The sequence below is a fragment of the Bufo bufo genome, chromosome 5, assembly GCF_905171765.1.
Source record: "Bufo bufo chromosome 5, aBufBuf1.1, whole genome shotgun sequence".
Taxonomy (NCBI): Eukaryota; Metazoa; Chordata; class Amphibia; order Anura; family Bufonidae; genus Bufo; species Bufo bufo.
The window spans coordinates 450,084,193-450,100,812 of NC_053393.1; the positions used below are offsets into that span (position 1 = coordinate 450,084,193).

At 45.7% G+C, this 16,620-nt stretch overlaps 1 protein-coding gene across 1 annotated transcript in view; it reads right to left on the reverse strand.

Moving 5' to 3' along the window:
• Window positions 1–15,688, reverse strand: part of CCDC126 (coiled-coil domain containing 126) — a 39,530-nt gene extending 23,842 nt beyond the window's left edge. The window contains exons 1-2 of the mRNA XM_040433653.1: window positions 15,570–15,688; window positions 1,538–1,916 (exon numbers count right to left, since the gene is read on the reverse strand). Coding sequence (XP_040289587.1) covers window positions 1,538–1,775 — 238 coding nt within the window. The 5' untranslated portion in view covers window positions 1,776–1,916; window positions 15,570–15,688. The remainder of the gene's footprint in view (window positions 1–1,537; window positions 1,917–15,569) is intronic.
• Between the last annotated feature and the right edge of the window lie 932 nt (window positions 15,689–16,620).

Here is a 16,620-nt window from a genome sequence, read left to right on the forward strand (position 1 = left end):
GTTTAAAGCGCATGTGGCGGCCCGTACATCTAGTCGGCCTTGTGCCTCTGCCCATAATGGGCAATGAAGTGCGCAGGCGCAGCGAATCTTGTGAACGGCGCTGGATTTCTTTAGAGCCTAGGGTGGGCCAGAGGGGTGGAAGGGGAGGGGTTTCATATGAAAAGCGACGAGGGGCCTGGGCACCGGTCGCTTGAACGCCGCCCCTGGGCACCTTCAGAACCTAATTAACATATTGAATAAAAAAGTGTTTTTTAGCGAAAATAAGCAACAGACAGCTATATAGTAAGTAGCATTCCAATATGGGGACTATAATGCAGATCATGGTGTTAGTGTTCTATATTGGTCAGTTTAGGTGAAAGACTCCCTTTAAAAGCATGTACAAAGGTCCCTCTTGTACATGAGATGTTATAATTACCACGCAGTAATTATAAGATCTCATGTACAGGAGGGACCTTTGTACATGCTTTTATGGAAGAAATAAAGACATTTTTATTTATTTATTTGCTGGATCCTAAGTCCGTTTCGGGAATTACTGCAGGGTTTGAATACCACCCACATCCGTGCTAAATTGGTCAAATGACCTCTCCACCTGAGAGCTGGGCACTGCTGCTTTCTCTTATTGTACATCGTTCACCATATGCACAGTAAGGGTAAAATGAGAATCGCTCTTGCCAAATGAAATTATAATTCAGGGTAAACGGACTCCAGCACTCCATCCTGATCTGTTAAAACTTCAAGGCATCGTACAATCACTTCCACTGAATTCCTCTTATGCACTAGAAGTTCTTAAAGGACATCTTACTTGCTGCATGCGCTCATGGCAGCTGAAGGCATCTGTGTTGGTCCCACCTTCACATTTTCCCTCATTGCTGAGATTAAGTCTTAATAAATGAAAATGAGTATCTAGGTGCAATGTGGGCATTGCCGTTACACCTAGAGGCTCTGCTCTCTCTGCAACTGCCTCAACCTCTGCACTTTGACACAGTGTAAACGTCATTATGCCTTCCTGGCCCTGTCACAGTGCAGAGAGAGTAGCAGTTTCTGAGAGAGCTGAGCCTCTAGGTGTAACAGCAACGCCCCCGTTGCTCCTAGAGACTCATTTGTATATATATTAATTTATATTAAAACTTAATTTTTCTCAGCATAGGCATCATTTTTCTCAGCCATATGAACATGGCACCAATACAGATGCTTTCAGCTGCCAAGCGCACATGCAGCAGGTCAGCCAGTATCATAGGTATAAATCTGCTGACAGATGCCCTATAAATTATATATACGATTTGTCACCTGTAGTCTGAAATTTGTAACGCAAATTTCAGTGGTGATATTTTAACCGGTCATAAAGGAGTGCTAGACTTTACTCTGTTTGCATTGTACTAGAGCACCTGCGGAGAAAAATCTGCAAGCTATTTCCATACTTTCAAATTATATACAGTATGTCAATATCTCTGCTTAAATCAAGCTATAGAAAGTATTACCAAATGTAAGCGAATAAAAAAAATAAAACAGGAATGTTTTCATCTTCTGCACAACTTACCATATCCTGCCATGGAGCCTCCGCTCCCTCCATTGACAAGGTTTTTATTTTCTTCAGCCAAGGCTTTCACGTATCTTCTGCTGAGGTCTAAGATCTGTTCTCGGAGCTCAGTGCTGCTCTGGTGTCTGGGATACTGAATGGTGTATCGTAGCAACATGAGTCCCCAAATGAATCCAAAGGCAAGTAGTAAAATACTCAGTTTCTGAGATACTGACTTTCTGGAGAATGTTAAATACATGTTATTTCAACCTCTGTTCAGCTTGCACTAGAAATGTACTTCTTTTCAAGGCGTTACACGCAATAAAGAAAACTGGAGTGGACACAGTCACTTGTACAATTCATTTTAATGACTTTCTCTTCCTCAAAAATCAAGTCGCATCTGAAAGACAAAAAAAGAACGTAAGAATGTTTCTGAAGAAAAGGGTTCACAGGATCACAACCCAGAAAAAAAATCTAAATAAGTAATATATATTAAAAAGTTTGTCCCTAAATAATTTATACTTCTAGGCGTACGCTAAACACCACTAGAGTTTTTGATGCACTTTTTTATTAGACCAAGTCAATTCAAAAAGAATGGGGAAGATAAAGGAAGGAAGTATAGGTCTCCTTCTTGCTGGTTCCACTTCTGACTTTCACTCAAAACATTGCATCAAAAACTGCAGTGGAACGCTTCCACAAAACTCTGTATGTGAAACTACCCGAAATGTCTGCTAGATGCAGATCCACATCCCCATAATACAGGTCCCCTAGTCCCCATCCGGCCCGGTGAGGTGGCCTCTGGCCACTACAACCATGTGGAGAAAGTAGCCTCTTGCTCACCTCTGCATCGGAGGCTCTGTTGTAGATTCTGAAAAAAAATGGTGTACAAATTAAGCCTTCGTGCAGGACTATTTTGTATGAGACTCACTAGTGGAAACCTGACGGGACCCATTATAATCAGTGGGGTCAGTCTGTTAGTTTCCGTTAGCTGCCAGATCCAGCACTGCTGCAGAACAATGAAAACAGAGAACTCCAATGTGAACTCAGCCTTAGTAAAGTAACTTCTTGCATATTAATGCTGAAATGCTTTCCTATTGGTACGGTGGATGCCTCCTTGGACCTCTGTACTGACCTATGATATATTTTCACAGTTACTAGGTCAATATGGATACTCCGTAGGCAATTCAGTCAGATTTGATGAGAGAAATAGTGTTGCATGTAGCAAGGGAAAAACTGGTATAAAAGCACACTCCAGAAATTCACCAAATAAGAATGGCTTTATTCACCCATGGTACAGTAGCGACATTTTAACCCCCACAAGGGAGACCCTGGAGTGCATAGGAGGTTTGGCGCTCCGCTGTTTACTGGCCACCTGGTGGTTGGCACTTAGTCTCATCTGGCCTTAGTAACGGCGAGTTGCGACAACCCCTTTATTGCGCATGTCAGGTTGTGTTATTCCAACAACTGCATTGGTTCAATTCATTATGTGCCCCAATACTCAAAGCAAGGTAATGTCAAACCTTGTTAATGATCTGCACTAATCTGGTATGACCTAATCCGGGAGCGCCACAACAGATGCATGCGCACTCGCTCAGTGGAAGTTCACTGAACCACACATAGGCGTACCACTCTTAGCACATGCAAGTGCATTTGCTGGTCTAGTGTATACGCTGTCTATGTGCAAGAGAAAATTCACCACACTTAGTTCTTAATCTGTATGTGGTGGTGCTATGTACAACAATGAAATCACTAATAGGCCTAACATTAAGCCACCAAAAAGGTAAGTATCACAAAACTATCTTCATTTTAGTCCCCCTTAGGGTCCAATAACTACATCTGCAGTACTATATGCAAAAGTGCACAACATTCACCACAAAAGGGGTTATCCAGTAATATATATTGCTGACCAGGTAGGCTAGGGGAGTGATTGGGAAGAATAGCTGTTTAACCACCTCAGCCCCCAGTGCTTAAACACCCTGAAAGACCAGGCCACTTTTTACACTTCTGACCTACACTACTTTCACCGTTTATTGCTCGGTCATGCAACTTACCACCCAAATGAATTTTACCTCCTTTTCTTCTCACTAATAGAGCTTTCATTTGGTGGTATTTCATTGCTGCTGACATTTTTACTTTTTTTGTTATTAATAGAAATTTAACGATTTTTTTGCAAAAAAAAAAACAAAACATTTTTCACTTTCAGTTGTAAAATTTTGCAAAAAAAACGAGATCCATATATAAATTTTGCTCTAAATTTATTGTTCTACATGTCTTTGATAAAAAAAAAATGTTTGGGTAAAAAAAAAAATGGTTTGGGTAAAAGTTATAGCGTTTACAAACTATGGTACAAAAATGTGAATTTCCGCTTTTTGAAGCAGCTCTGACTTTCTGAGCACCTGTCATGTTTCCTGAGGTTCTACAATGCCCAGACAATACAAACACCCCACAAATGACCCCATTTCGGAAAGTATACACCCTAAGGTATTCGCTGATGGGCATAGTGAGTTCATAGAACTTTTTATTTTTTGTCACAAGTTAGCGGAAAATGATGATTTTTTTCTTTTTTTTTTTTTTCTTACAAAGTCTCATATTCCACTAACTTGTGACAAAAAATAAAAAGTTCTATGAACTCACTATGCCCATCACGAAATACCTTGGGGTGTCTTCTTTCCAAAATGGGATCACTTGTGGGGTAGTTATACTGCCCTGGCATTCTAAGGGCCCAAATGTGTGGTAAGGAGTTTGAAATCAAATTCTGTAAAAAATGACCAGTGAAATCCGAAAGGTGCTCTTTGGAATATGGGCCCCTTTGCCCACCTAGGCTGCAAAAAAGTGCCACACATCTGGTATCTCTGTATTCAGGAGAAGTTGAGGAATGTGTTTTAGGGTGTCTTTTTACATATGCCCATGCTGGGTGAGAGAAATATCTTGGCAAAAGACAACTTTTCCCATTTTTTTATACAAAGTTGGCATTTGACCAAGATATTTATCTCACCCAGCATGGGTATATGTAAAAAGACACCCCAAAACACATTCCCCAACTTCTCCTGAGTACGGCGATACCAGATGTGTGACACTTTTTTGCAGCCTAGATGCGCAAAGGTGCCCAAATTCCTTTTAGGAGGGCATTTTTAGACATTTGGATACCAGACTTCTTCTCACGCTTTGGGGCCCCTAGAATGCCAGGGCAGTATAAATACCCCACATGTGACCCCATTTTGGAAAGAAGACACCCCAAGGTATTCAATGAGGGGCATGGCGAGTTCATAGAATTATTTTTTTTTTTTTTGGCACAAGTTAGCGGAAATTGATTTTTTTAATTTTTTTCTCACAAAGTCTCCCTTTCCGCTAACTTGGGACAAAAATTTTCATCTTTCATGGACTCAATATGCCCCTCACGGAATACCTGGGGGTGTCTTCTTTCCGAAATGGGGTCACATGTGGGGTATTTATACTGCCCTGGCATTCTAGGGGCCCTAAAGCGTGAGAAGAAGTCTGGAATATAAATGTCTAAAAAATTTTACGCATTTGGATTCCGTGAGGGATATGGTGACAGGGGGGGTGATCAATGACAGGGGGGGTGATCAATGACAGGGGGGGGGGTGATCAATGACAGGGGGGGGGGTGATCAATGACAGGGGGGGGTGATCAATGACAGGGGGGGTGATCAGGGAGTCTATATGGGGTGATAACCACAGTCATTGATCACGCCCCTGTAAGGCTTCATTCAGACGTCCGTATGCGTTTTGCGTATCCGATCCATCTATCAGTGGATCCGTAAAAATCATGCGGACATCTGAATGGAGCTTTACAGGGGGTTGATCAATGACAGGGGTGTAATCAATGACAGGGGGGTGATCAGGGAGTCTATATAGGGTGATCAGGGGTGATCAGGGGTTAATAAGTGACGGGGGTGGGTGTAGTGTAGTGTAGTGGTGCTTGGTGCTACTTTACTGAGCTACCTGTGTCCTCTGGTGGTCGATCCAAACAAAGGGGACCACCAGAGGACCAGGTAGCAGGTATATTAGACGCGGTTATCAAAACAGCGTCTAATATACCTGTTAGGGGTTAAAAAAAACACATCTCCAGCCTGCCAGCGAACGATCGCCGCTGGCAGGCTGGAGATCAACTCTCTTACCTTCCGTTCCTGTGAGCGCGCGCGCGTTCACAGGAAATCTCGCGTCTCGCGAGATGACGCGTATATGCGTGACTCTGCGCAGCGCTGCCACCTCCGGAACGCGATCCTGCGTTAGGCGGTCCGGAGGTGGTTAAAGAATATGTACAAAAAACAAAATGGCTGCACACCATTATATATACAAACAATAGAGCTAAGAAATGGGGGTCATTCTAGATAAAAGTGGTACAATACCGACTATAAATGAGTATAAATGAATAATGGAAGCTCTTAGCGCATCGGGCCCATCTACCAGGCGTCAAGGTGGCTTCCGCAGTTAGGTCCCTATCACTAAATATACTGCCTCACTTTGTACTTATTTAAGAATACAATATTCAGGGCAGTGTAGGAACCAGCTACAAACGTACTCTGCTCAGAAGTCCCAGGTAGATGGCTGTGTTCAGTCCAAAAGGGGTGCCACCCCCAATATATTTCAAGAAAATTTAGACTAAAACCTTCAGAATCACAGGTGCATATCCATGAAGCAAACATAATTACAAATAACAAAATGGCTGCACACCATTATATATACAAACAAGAGCTAAGAAATGGGGGTCATTCTAGACAAAAGTGGTACAATACCGACTATAAATGAGTATAAATGAATAATGGAAGCTCTTAGAATATGGCAGGGCTCGACAAATCCCAGGCGCCAGGTCGCCATGGCGACCAGGAATTTGGTCCTGGCGCTTGGGTATTTGTCAGCCCATTTTCAAAGATGCGCTCTCGGCGCGCACCATGGTTTCTTGAGCTGGCACAGTGGAGAAGGAGAGGAGTCCCTCCCTCCCCACTGTGCGCGGCTGCCGCTGACCACCAATGAGAACAGAGTAGGAGGAGGAGGGGTTAATCGCGCGGATCACAGCGTCCTGTCAGATGTCGGGTGCTGGGAATGTTTGTCTGCATTGGTGGCAGTGGGCAGTTAGCAGTGTAATGCTGGGGCTCCGATCGGTTACCATGGCATCCAGGAGTCATCCGGGCGCTCCATCTTCTGTCTGTGCGGCTCATTGCTAATGCTTATAGCATTAGCAATGCGCCGCACAGTCCTATGAGAAGAAGGATCTCCCGGCGATCACGGCTCACGTGAGTATAATGCTGCTCACTAACATACCATCGCAGCCAGGACTTCAGTAGCGTCCTGGCTGCCATGGTAACCGATCGGAGCCCCAGCATTACACTGCTGGGACTCCGATCGGAATTTGCCCACTGCCACCAATGATGGGGGGGGGGGGGGGGGAGACCCTGAGGCCACTGCCACCAATGATTAATACTGGGGAGGGAGGGGGGGTGGGTTTGTTACCTGAGGGGGCTGATAATAGGGAGAGGCTGGAGGGGCCGATCAGAGGCTGGAGGGGCACATGAGAGGCTGCTGCCATGGTCAGCTCCCTGCTGTTGTGTGCACAAAGCACAGGGCAGCAGGGAGAGTGTAAAGTCCTATTCACCCTAATAGAGCTCTATTAGGGTGACTATGACAAGGGTTCTAGCCGTTAAGGAGGCTAATAGTTATTAAATAAAAAGTAAAAAAAAAAAAAAAGTTTAAACACCCCCCCCAAATATAGAAAACAATATATCGCGATATATATCGCATATCGCACAGGCTTAAAATTATATCGCAATATAGATTTTATGATGCGGCTCCGCCTGGCTCCTAACTTTTTTAGCCGGCTCCTAGATTCCAAGGAAATTTGTCAAGCCCTGGAATATGGTCACCTTAAAGTGCACCTGTCATGTCAGGTGCCATCAGCATAAGTCATCATGTCTGTGTACATGAGCAATAGCACTATTTCGGGCCATTATATGACCTATATTCTGCATTTATCACAAGTTTTAAACTCTGCAGGTTCAATCTCTAATTATCACCCTGAGCTCCACTCCAGAGGGGTAGAGACTAGCTGCTATGATGCCTCCCATACACAGCGAACAAGAGGTCATGTTTTCTATCTCTCTTAGCACACCTTTGAAAGCAGCATCCGCATGAAGGACATTATACAGCAGAAATGACCAGTGTAGCTGTTAATCCAGCACAGGGGTGAGATGGATTACTAGAGCCAGAAGCAGCTTCTGTGTATCCACGTCTCTGTCTCCCTCCAGCAGTTCACGCCCCTCATCCATCCCCTTCTCACTTTTTAGATTTATATGGGCAGCACATAACCTGATCCTTCAGTGAGCTGACAGTCTGTCTTGTCTCTCAAGACAAATGTTTACAGTGAAAGAGAGCGATCATTGCTGGAGGTGTGGGGAGGACAAGGAGAGGCTTATAAACAGGACTTTTTCTTTGATAAGATATATTACAAAGTTTCTTATATTCACTTGTACTATTGATTTATTCAAATTTTGTCGAAAATGACAGAGCCTGTTTAAAACTTATTATGCCTGAGAAAACACATTCATAACTAAGTGAAAATACCAGGGAAATAGCTCACTTCCTCACAATCACGGAGAGGTGCTCAGATCTATGTTGATTCACGCTTCAAAAAATGCATATAATATCCAGTACTAGAAGACTGGCACACAACATATGGAACATAATGGATGGGTTCAAATCACAAAATTTATTGTACATACAGATAAAATAATAATGATAAAAGACTAAAAAAAAATAGGTATAAAATGCTCGGATATTCAAGTGTTGTACGATATGACAATGAATATTCAATAGCTATCTCAATAAAATTTGCATCACAGAATGTGATACACCATTAATATTTGCATCATATGATATAATACACCCTTAATATTTGTAGAGTGACATTCATAACTATGGTTTTGACCAAACTTGGTCACTGCAGGGCACATTGAACTGAAAATGGGCATTTTTCTCAATGTGCCATGAGCAGAACTAAAGCGTAATTTGATCAAATAATCTTTATTATGTCACCTACAGTTGTGCTCTCACATTCTGTTCCATTTATGGTGACGGCTGGATTTGTGCTGAAAGAAGTAAAGCTTGTTTAATGATTTAACTGCTGAACGGACAACCATAATCTCTGCTATAAAGCCTTTATTCCTATCCACTCGCCTCCGTTAGGTTAGGGGGCCTCAAAGTCCTTTTGTCCTTACACATTTCTTCACTTACCTACAGGGAACGGACTTTCAATATATTACAGCTCTGGGAGGGAGCCAACTAAACGTTTATAAAAGGGATATTAAGAAACGTCCTGCTACATAAATGAAGAAACAGCTTACTTCTCTTCAAAAAGGCATTTTTGGAGTAATTTATACTACAGTTTTACCTATAATGACCAGGTACTAGTCCCACTGGGACATCATTAATTTGCAATGTGCTCATCAGTTTTTTTTTTTTTTCTTTCATGTAAAATAGATTTAGATTTTTGGGCCGGACCCATTCAACTTGAATGGGTCCGTGGTCCGTCCGCACCACAAAAAAAATGACGTCATATTTTTTGGGCGGTGCGGAACAACGGAAAGAAACACCACGGAAGCACTCCATAGTGCTTCCGGTGTTCAGTTCCGTGACTCTGTTCTGCATCTCCGGAATTGCGGACCCATTCAAGTGAGCGGGTCCGCATCCGTGATGCGGTGTGCACACGGCCAGTGGCCGTGGATTGCCGACCCGCCGTTTGCAGGCCGCACAACAGCCGTGTGCATGAGGTCTAAGAATGGCTGCACATGGTGAAGATTTATGTGCAGAAAACCCACATGAAATCCATACATTTTTTGTGCAGTTTTTGGCGCAGATTTTCCGCAGAACTCATTTGCCCACCGGAAAAGGGTGAGATCCACACAATTGACATACTACAGATTTCTAAATCCGCACAGCAGGTCAATTTCTGGACCTAAGGAAAAAAGCAAAGTGTACATGAGATTTGTTTCATCTTATACACTTCGCTAGTACTGTACTACGCAGTGGTTTTTCCGCATGAAAATTCGCATGGAAAAAACGCACATAATCCGCATTGTGTGCAGGCACCCTAATGGAGTACAAAACACAGTGTGAACATGCATTAGGCTACTTTCACAGTCTGGTGTCTGCACAGACGGATCCGCTCCTATAATGCAAACGCTTGCATCCGTTCAGAACGGATCCGTTTGCATAACTGTTTATTTCAGATCTGATTTTTCACTTCGGAAAACTCAGATCCGACAGTATATTCTAAACACAGAAGCGTTCCCATGGTGATGGGGACGCTTCAAGTTAGAATATACTGAGAACTGTGTACATGACTGCCCCCTGCTGCCTGGCAGATGCTGCCAGGCAGCAGGGGGCAGACCCCCCCCTCCTGTATTTAACTTATTGGTGGCCAGTGCGCCCCCCCTCTCCCTCCCCAGTATCAATTGTAACCAGTGTGGCCCCCCTCATATACATATATATATATATATATATATATATATATATATATATATACACACACACACACATCGGTGGCCAGTGCGGATTCCCAGTATTAAATATGACCAGTGCGGCCTCCCCCTCCCTCCCTCCCCAGTATTAAATATGACCAGTGCGGCCTCCCCCTCCCTCCCTCCCCAGTATTAAATATGACCAGTGCGGCCTCCCCCTCCCTCCCTCCCCAGTATTAAATATGACCAGTGCGGCCTCCCCCTCCCTCCCTCCCCAGTATTAAATATGACCAGTGCGGCCTCCCCCTCCCTCTATATTCATTGGTGGCCCGGCCAGTGCGGATTCCAAGTATTGTGACCAGTGCGGCCTCCCCTCTTCCCCCCCCCCCTTAATTAAAATCACCCCCCCCAATCATTGGTGGCAGCGGAGAGTACCGATCAGAGTCCCAGTTTAAATCGCTGGGGCTCCGATCGGTTACCATGGCAGCCAAGACGCTATTGCAGTCTTGGCTGCCATGGTTACTTAGCAACAAATACAAGCATTATACTTACCTGAAGAGCTGCGATGTCTGTGTCCGGCTGGGAGCTCCTCCTACTGGTAAGTGAAAGGTCTGTGCGGTGCATTGCCTATAGCACAGACCTTTCACTTACCAGTAGGAGGAGCTCCCGGCCGGACACAGACATCGCAGCTCTTCAGGTAAGTATAATGCTTGTATTTGTTGCTAAGTAACCATGGCAGCCAAGACTGCAATAGCGTCTTGGCTGCCATGGCAACCGATCGGAGCCCCAGAGATTTAAACTGGGACTCCGATCGGTACTCTCCGCTGCCACCAATAATGGGGGGGGTGATTTTAATTAGTGGGGGGGGGGGGGAAGAGGGGAGGCCGCACTGGTCACAATACTTGGAATCTGCACTGGCCGGGCCACCAATGAATATAGAGGGAGGGGGAGGCCGCACTGGTCATATTTAATACTGGGGAGGGAGGGAGGGGGAGGCCGCACTGGTCATATTTAATACTGGGGAGGGAGGGAGGGGGAGGCCGCACTGGTCATATTTAATACTGGGAATCCGCACTGGCCACCGATGTATATATAGGGAGGGGGGCCGCATTGGTTACAATTAATACTGGGGAGGGAGGGGGGGGCCGCACTGGCCACCAATAAGTTAAATGGAGGGGGGGGGGGGTCTGCCCCCTGCTGCCTGGCATCTGCCAGGCAGCAGGGGGCAGTCATGTACACAGTTCTCAGTATATTCTAACTTGAAGCGTCCCCATCACCATGGGAACGCCTCTGTGTTAGAATATACTGTCGGATCTGAGTTTCACGGTGATGGGGACGCTTCAAGTTAAAATATACCATCGGATTGGAGAAAACTCCGATCTGATGGTATATTAATAGAGACTCCTGACTTTACATTGAAAGTCAATGGGGGACGGATCCGTTTGAAATTGCACCATATTGTGTCAATGTCAAACGGATCCGTCTCCATTGACTTGCATTGTAAGTCTGGACGGATCCGTTTGGCTCCGCACGGCCAGGCGGACACGAAAACGCTGCAAGCTGCGTTCGGGTGTCCGCCTGCTGAGCGGAGCGGAGGCCAAACGGTGCCAAACTGATGCATTCTGAGCGGATCCGCATCCACTCAGAATGCATTGGGGCTGGACGGATCCGTTCGGGGCCGCTTGTGAGAGCCTTCAAACGGAACTCACAAGCGGAGCCCCGAGCGCTAGTGGGAAAGTAGCCTTACTGTGACAGGCCTCAATACATAATAGTGAGTTACTATTAAAGGGGCTGTCCAGCAGGTAAAATATTTTTCAAAAAGGTCATTATGGGTTAAAAAATAAATAAATAAGGAAACAATAGTACGCCGATTCCATGCCACTCGCATTCCGACACTTTCTAGGTCCTCCACTTATTTTCTCGACACACTGCCACACAGTGATTGACTGCGGGGAACACCCGCGATTTTTCCGCGCGAGTGCAAAACATTGTAATGCGTTTTGCACTCGCGTGAGAAAAATCGCACATGTTTGGTACCCAAACCCGAACTTCTTCACAGAAGTTCGGGCTTGGGATCGGTGTTCTGTAGATTGTGTTATTTCCCCTTATAACATAGTTAGGCTACTTTCACACTTGCGGCAGTGTGATCCGGCGGGCAGTTCCATCGTCGGAACTGCCCGCCGGATCCGCTGATCTGCCGCTGACTGAAAGCATTTGAGAGACGGATCCGGATGCGGATCCGTCTCACAAATGCATTGCAAGGACGGATCTGTCCCTCCGCTTGTCATGCGGACAGACGGATCCGTCTTGTACATTTTTTCACATTTTTATCGGTCTGCGCATGCGCAGGCCGGAAGGACGGATCCTGCATTCTGAATGCCGGATCCGGCATTCTGAATGCCGGATCCGGCACTAATACATTCATATGGGAAAAAATGCCGGATCCGGCATTCAGGCAAGTCTTCAGTTTTTTTCGCCGGAGAGAAAACCGTAGCATGCTGCGGTTTTCTCTTTTGCCTGATCAGTCAAAACGACTGAACTGAAGACATCCTGATGCAAACTGAACGGATTACTCTCCGTTCAGAATGCATGGGGATAAAACTGATCAGTTCTTTTCCGGTATAGAGCCCCTGTGACGGAACTCAGTGCTGGAAAAGAAAAACGCATGTGTGAAAGTAGCCTTATAAGGGAAAATAATAACATTCTGAATACAGACTGCATAGTAAACTAGCGCTGGAGGGGTTAAAGGACCTTTGGTGACGTCACTCCGGTCATCACATGATCCATCACCATGGTAAAAGATCATGAGATGGATCATGTGATGACCGGAGTGACGTCACCAAAGGTCCTTTACCTGTAATTAATGCTCACCACAGGTCCTGTTCAGCAAAGGAGACAGAAGGAGATGCCGGGCCACGATCAAGTTATAAGGGAAAATAATAATGATCGGGTCTTTATCCCGATCGTCTCCTAGCAACCGTGCGTGAAAATCGCACCGCATCCGCACTTGTTTGCGGATGCTTGCGATTTTCATGCAACCCCATTCACTTCTATGGGGCCTGCGTTGCGTGAAAAACGCAGAATATAGAGCATGCTGCGATTTTCACGCAACGCACAAGTGATGCATGAAAATCATCGCTCATGTGAACGGCCCCATAGAAATGAACGGGTCGGTATTCAGTGCGGGTGCAATGCGTTCAACTCACGCATCGCATCCGTGCAGAATACTCGCCCGTGTGAAAGGGGACTAAGGGTACTTTCACACTTGCGGCAGAGGATTCCGGCAGGCAGTTCCGTCGCCGGAACTGCCTGCCGGATCCGGCAATCCAGACGCAAACGGATGCATTTGTAAGACGGATCCGGATCTGTCTCACAAATGCATTGCATTACCGGATCAGTCTTTCCGGTTGTCATCCGGAAAAACGGATCCGGTATTTATTTTCCTCATTTTTAAAGGTCTGCGCATACACAGAACGCAAAACCGGATCCATTTTGCCAGAACACTTGGGGCCGGCATCAATGCATTTCAATGGAAATTAATGCCAGATCCGACATTCCGGCAAGTGTTCAGGATTTTTGGCCTGAGAGAAAACTGCGGCATGCTGCGGTATTTTCTCCGGCAAAGAAACGTTAGGGCTCTTTCACACCTGCGTTCTTGTCTTCCGGCATAGAGTTCCGTCGTCGGGGCTCTATGCCGGAAGAATCCTGATCAGGATTATCCTAATGCATTCTGAATGGAGAGAAATCCGTTCAGGATGCATCAGGATGTCTTCAGTTCCGGAACGGAACGTTTTTTGGCCGGAGAAAATACCGCAGCATGCTGCGCTTTTTGCTCCGACCAAAAATCCGGAACACTTGCCGCAAGGCCGGATCCGGAATTAATGCCCATTGGAAGGCATTGATCCGGATCCGGCCTTAAGCTAAACGTCGTTTCGGCGCATTGCCGGAGCCAACATTTAGCTTTTTCAGAGTGGTTACCATGGCTGCCGGGACGCTAAAGTCCTGGCAGCCATGGTAAAGTGTAGTGGGGAGCGGGGGAGCAGTATACTTACCGTCCGTGCGGCTCCCCGGGCGCTCCAGAGTGACGTCAGGGCGCCCCAAGCGCATGGATCACGTGATCGCATGGATCACGTCATCCATGCGCATGGGGCGCTCTGACGTCATTCTGGAGCGCCCGGGGAGCCGCACGGACGGTAAGTATACCGCTCCCCCGCTCCTACTATGGCAACCAGGACTTTAATAGCATCCTGGGTGCCATAGTAACACTGAAAGCATTTGGAAGACGGTTCCGTCTTCAAATGCTTTCAGTACACTTGCGTTTTTCCGGATCCGGCGGGCACCTCCGGCAACGGAAGTGCACGCCGGATCCCAACAACGCAAGTGTGAAAGAGCCCTAAGAGGGACTGAACTGATGCATCCTGAACGGAATGCTCTCTATTGAGAATGCATTAGGATAAAACTGATCAGTTTTTTTCTGGTATTGAGCTCCTGTGACGGAACTCAATACCGTAAAACAAAAACACTAGTGTGAAAGTACCCTAATAAGTAAAGGTTAGGAGTAATCCAAGCTGCCTCCTCTGCCAGTCTGCCCTAATATAGCACGCTGAGAGGCTCTCGGCACCTGTCCGGCAGTATCTCTCCCTAAACTGCACCACATTTATGACTCATCATATCACTTATAACAATGATAAGCAACATCAACCATCAATGCCGATTGTGTAATATATATATATATATATATATATATATATATATATATACACACATGGCGCTGGCATGCAGTGTATACCAGGAGGCTGGAGCGCTACATGCCCTGTATATTCTAAGGCTGGAGCACTACAGGCCCTGTATATTCTAAGGCTGGAGCACTACATGCCCTGTATATTCTAAGGCTGGAGCACTACATGCCCTGTATATTCTAAGGCTGGAGCACTACATGCCCTGTATATACTAAGGCTGGAGCACTACATGCCCTGTATATTCTAAGGCTGGAGCACTACATGCCCTGTATATTCTAAGGCTGGAGCACTACATGCCCTGTATATTCTAAGGCTGGAGCACTACATGCCCTGTATATTCTAAGGCTGGAGCACTACATGCCCTGTATATTCTAAGGCTGGAGCACTACATGCCCTGTATATTCTAAGGCTGGAGCACTACATGCCCTGTATATTCTAAGGCTGGAGCACTACATGCCCTGTATATTCTAAGGCTGGAGCACTACATGCCCTGTATATTCTAAGGCTGGAGCACTACATGCCCTGTATATTCTAAGGCTGGAGCACTACATGCCCTGTATATTCTAAGGCTGGAGCACTACATGCCCTGTATATTCTAAGGCTGGAGCACTACATGCCCTGTATATTCTAAGGCTGGAGCACTACATGCCCTGTATATTCTAAGGCTGGAGCACTACAAGTACCACTTGTGCTCAGTGACACTATATGCTGACTGCACTTACTTTCCATTATTCTGGAACACTAGACCTGATGTCAACTAATTCTCTAGTTAAGATGCAAACAGCTGTAAAACAAGGAATAAACGATGTGGCTGGATCAGGCACCAATGGAGAAGTCTTACCAGCGGTCGGGCTCTCCGGCAGTGGGCCCCTGGGTGTAGCCGTCACACTGGCCTTGGGTGCCCGGGCTGTGCCATTGCTGTGTGGACGCTGCTCCTTCTGACTCAACTACTCGCTAAACAATGACAAGAGCACATCCAGAGAGGAGACACTCTTCCTGGGTCTGTATGGAAGCTAGCCCGCTATTGGCTGATCCGTACCGCCTTGTATGCATTGTAGCGCGTGATTGGTCCATCTCTAGGCCCCTCCCAGTGCCTCCACTCTTTCCCGTCAGTATATAGCTGGGGGATTCTGAGAGGAAGGTTGATATTGAGATGTATGGCCGTCAGTCAGCGTCGTCTGATGCTGCTATTCAGGGTGATTTATGGATTTTATAATTAGGCCCATTTCATGGCTTGTAATGCATAGCTCAGGATACAATAATACATATCTGCCCTTTCATGGGTGATTTATTATTTACATGATGGGTTTAGTTGCATTAGCTGTTTTGTCCATAGTGAATAATAATGCTTCTGCATTATAGATAATTTTTTACCGCTTTTTGGTTTTGCAGCAAGTACTGCTCTTTAATACCTTGTCGCCATAATGGGCAGTGTCGCCACTTACAGGACCAGAGTGCTCCCATAAGGTTCAACCAGTTTTGTTTGCAATTATGTTCAGTGTTGCGTTTTTCCGCACGGACGCCATTGGATTTTGATCACAAATGTGAAAAAGAATTGAAGAATAAGGCCTCCTGCACACGACCGTATGGCTTTTTCAGTGTTTTGCGGTCCGTTTTTCACGGATCCGTTCCGTTTTTTGTTTCCGTTTCTCAGACATCCCAACCTGCAAAAACTCATTTCAGGGAGGTGCACTTCTCATTTCAGGGAGGGTTTCTTTTCTTTTTTCTTTCACGAACTTTTTATTACATTTTCCATACACATGCAGTTTCTGCACACTTTGCTCTATGGTGTGGAGGACGGGGCTCATTACCCTGCCCCAAATTATCATATTTATGTATATGATTAAAGGGATTCTGTCACCACCTATAAGTCCTGGGAGCTATACATCTGC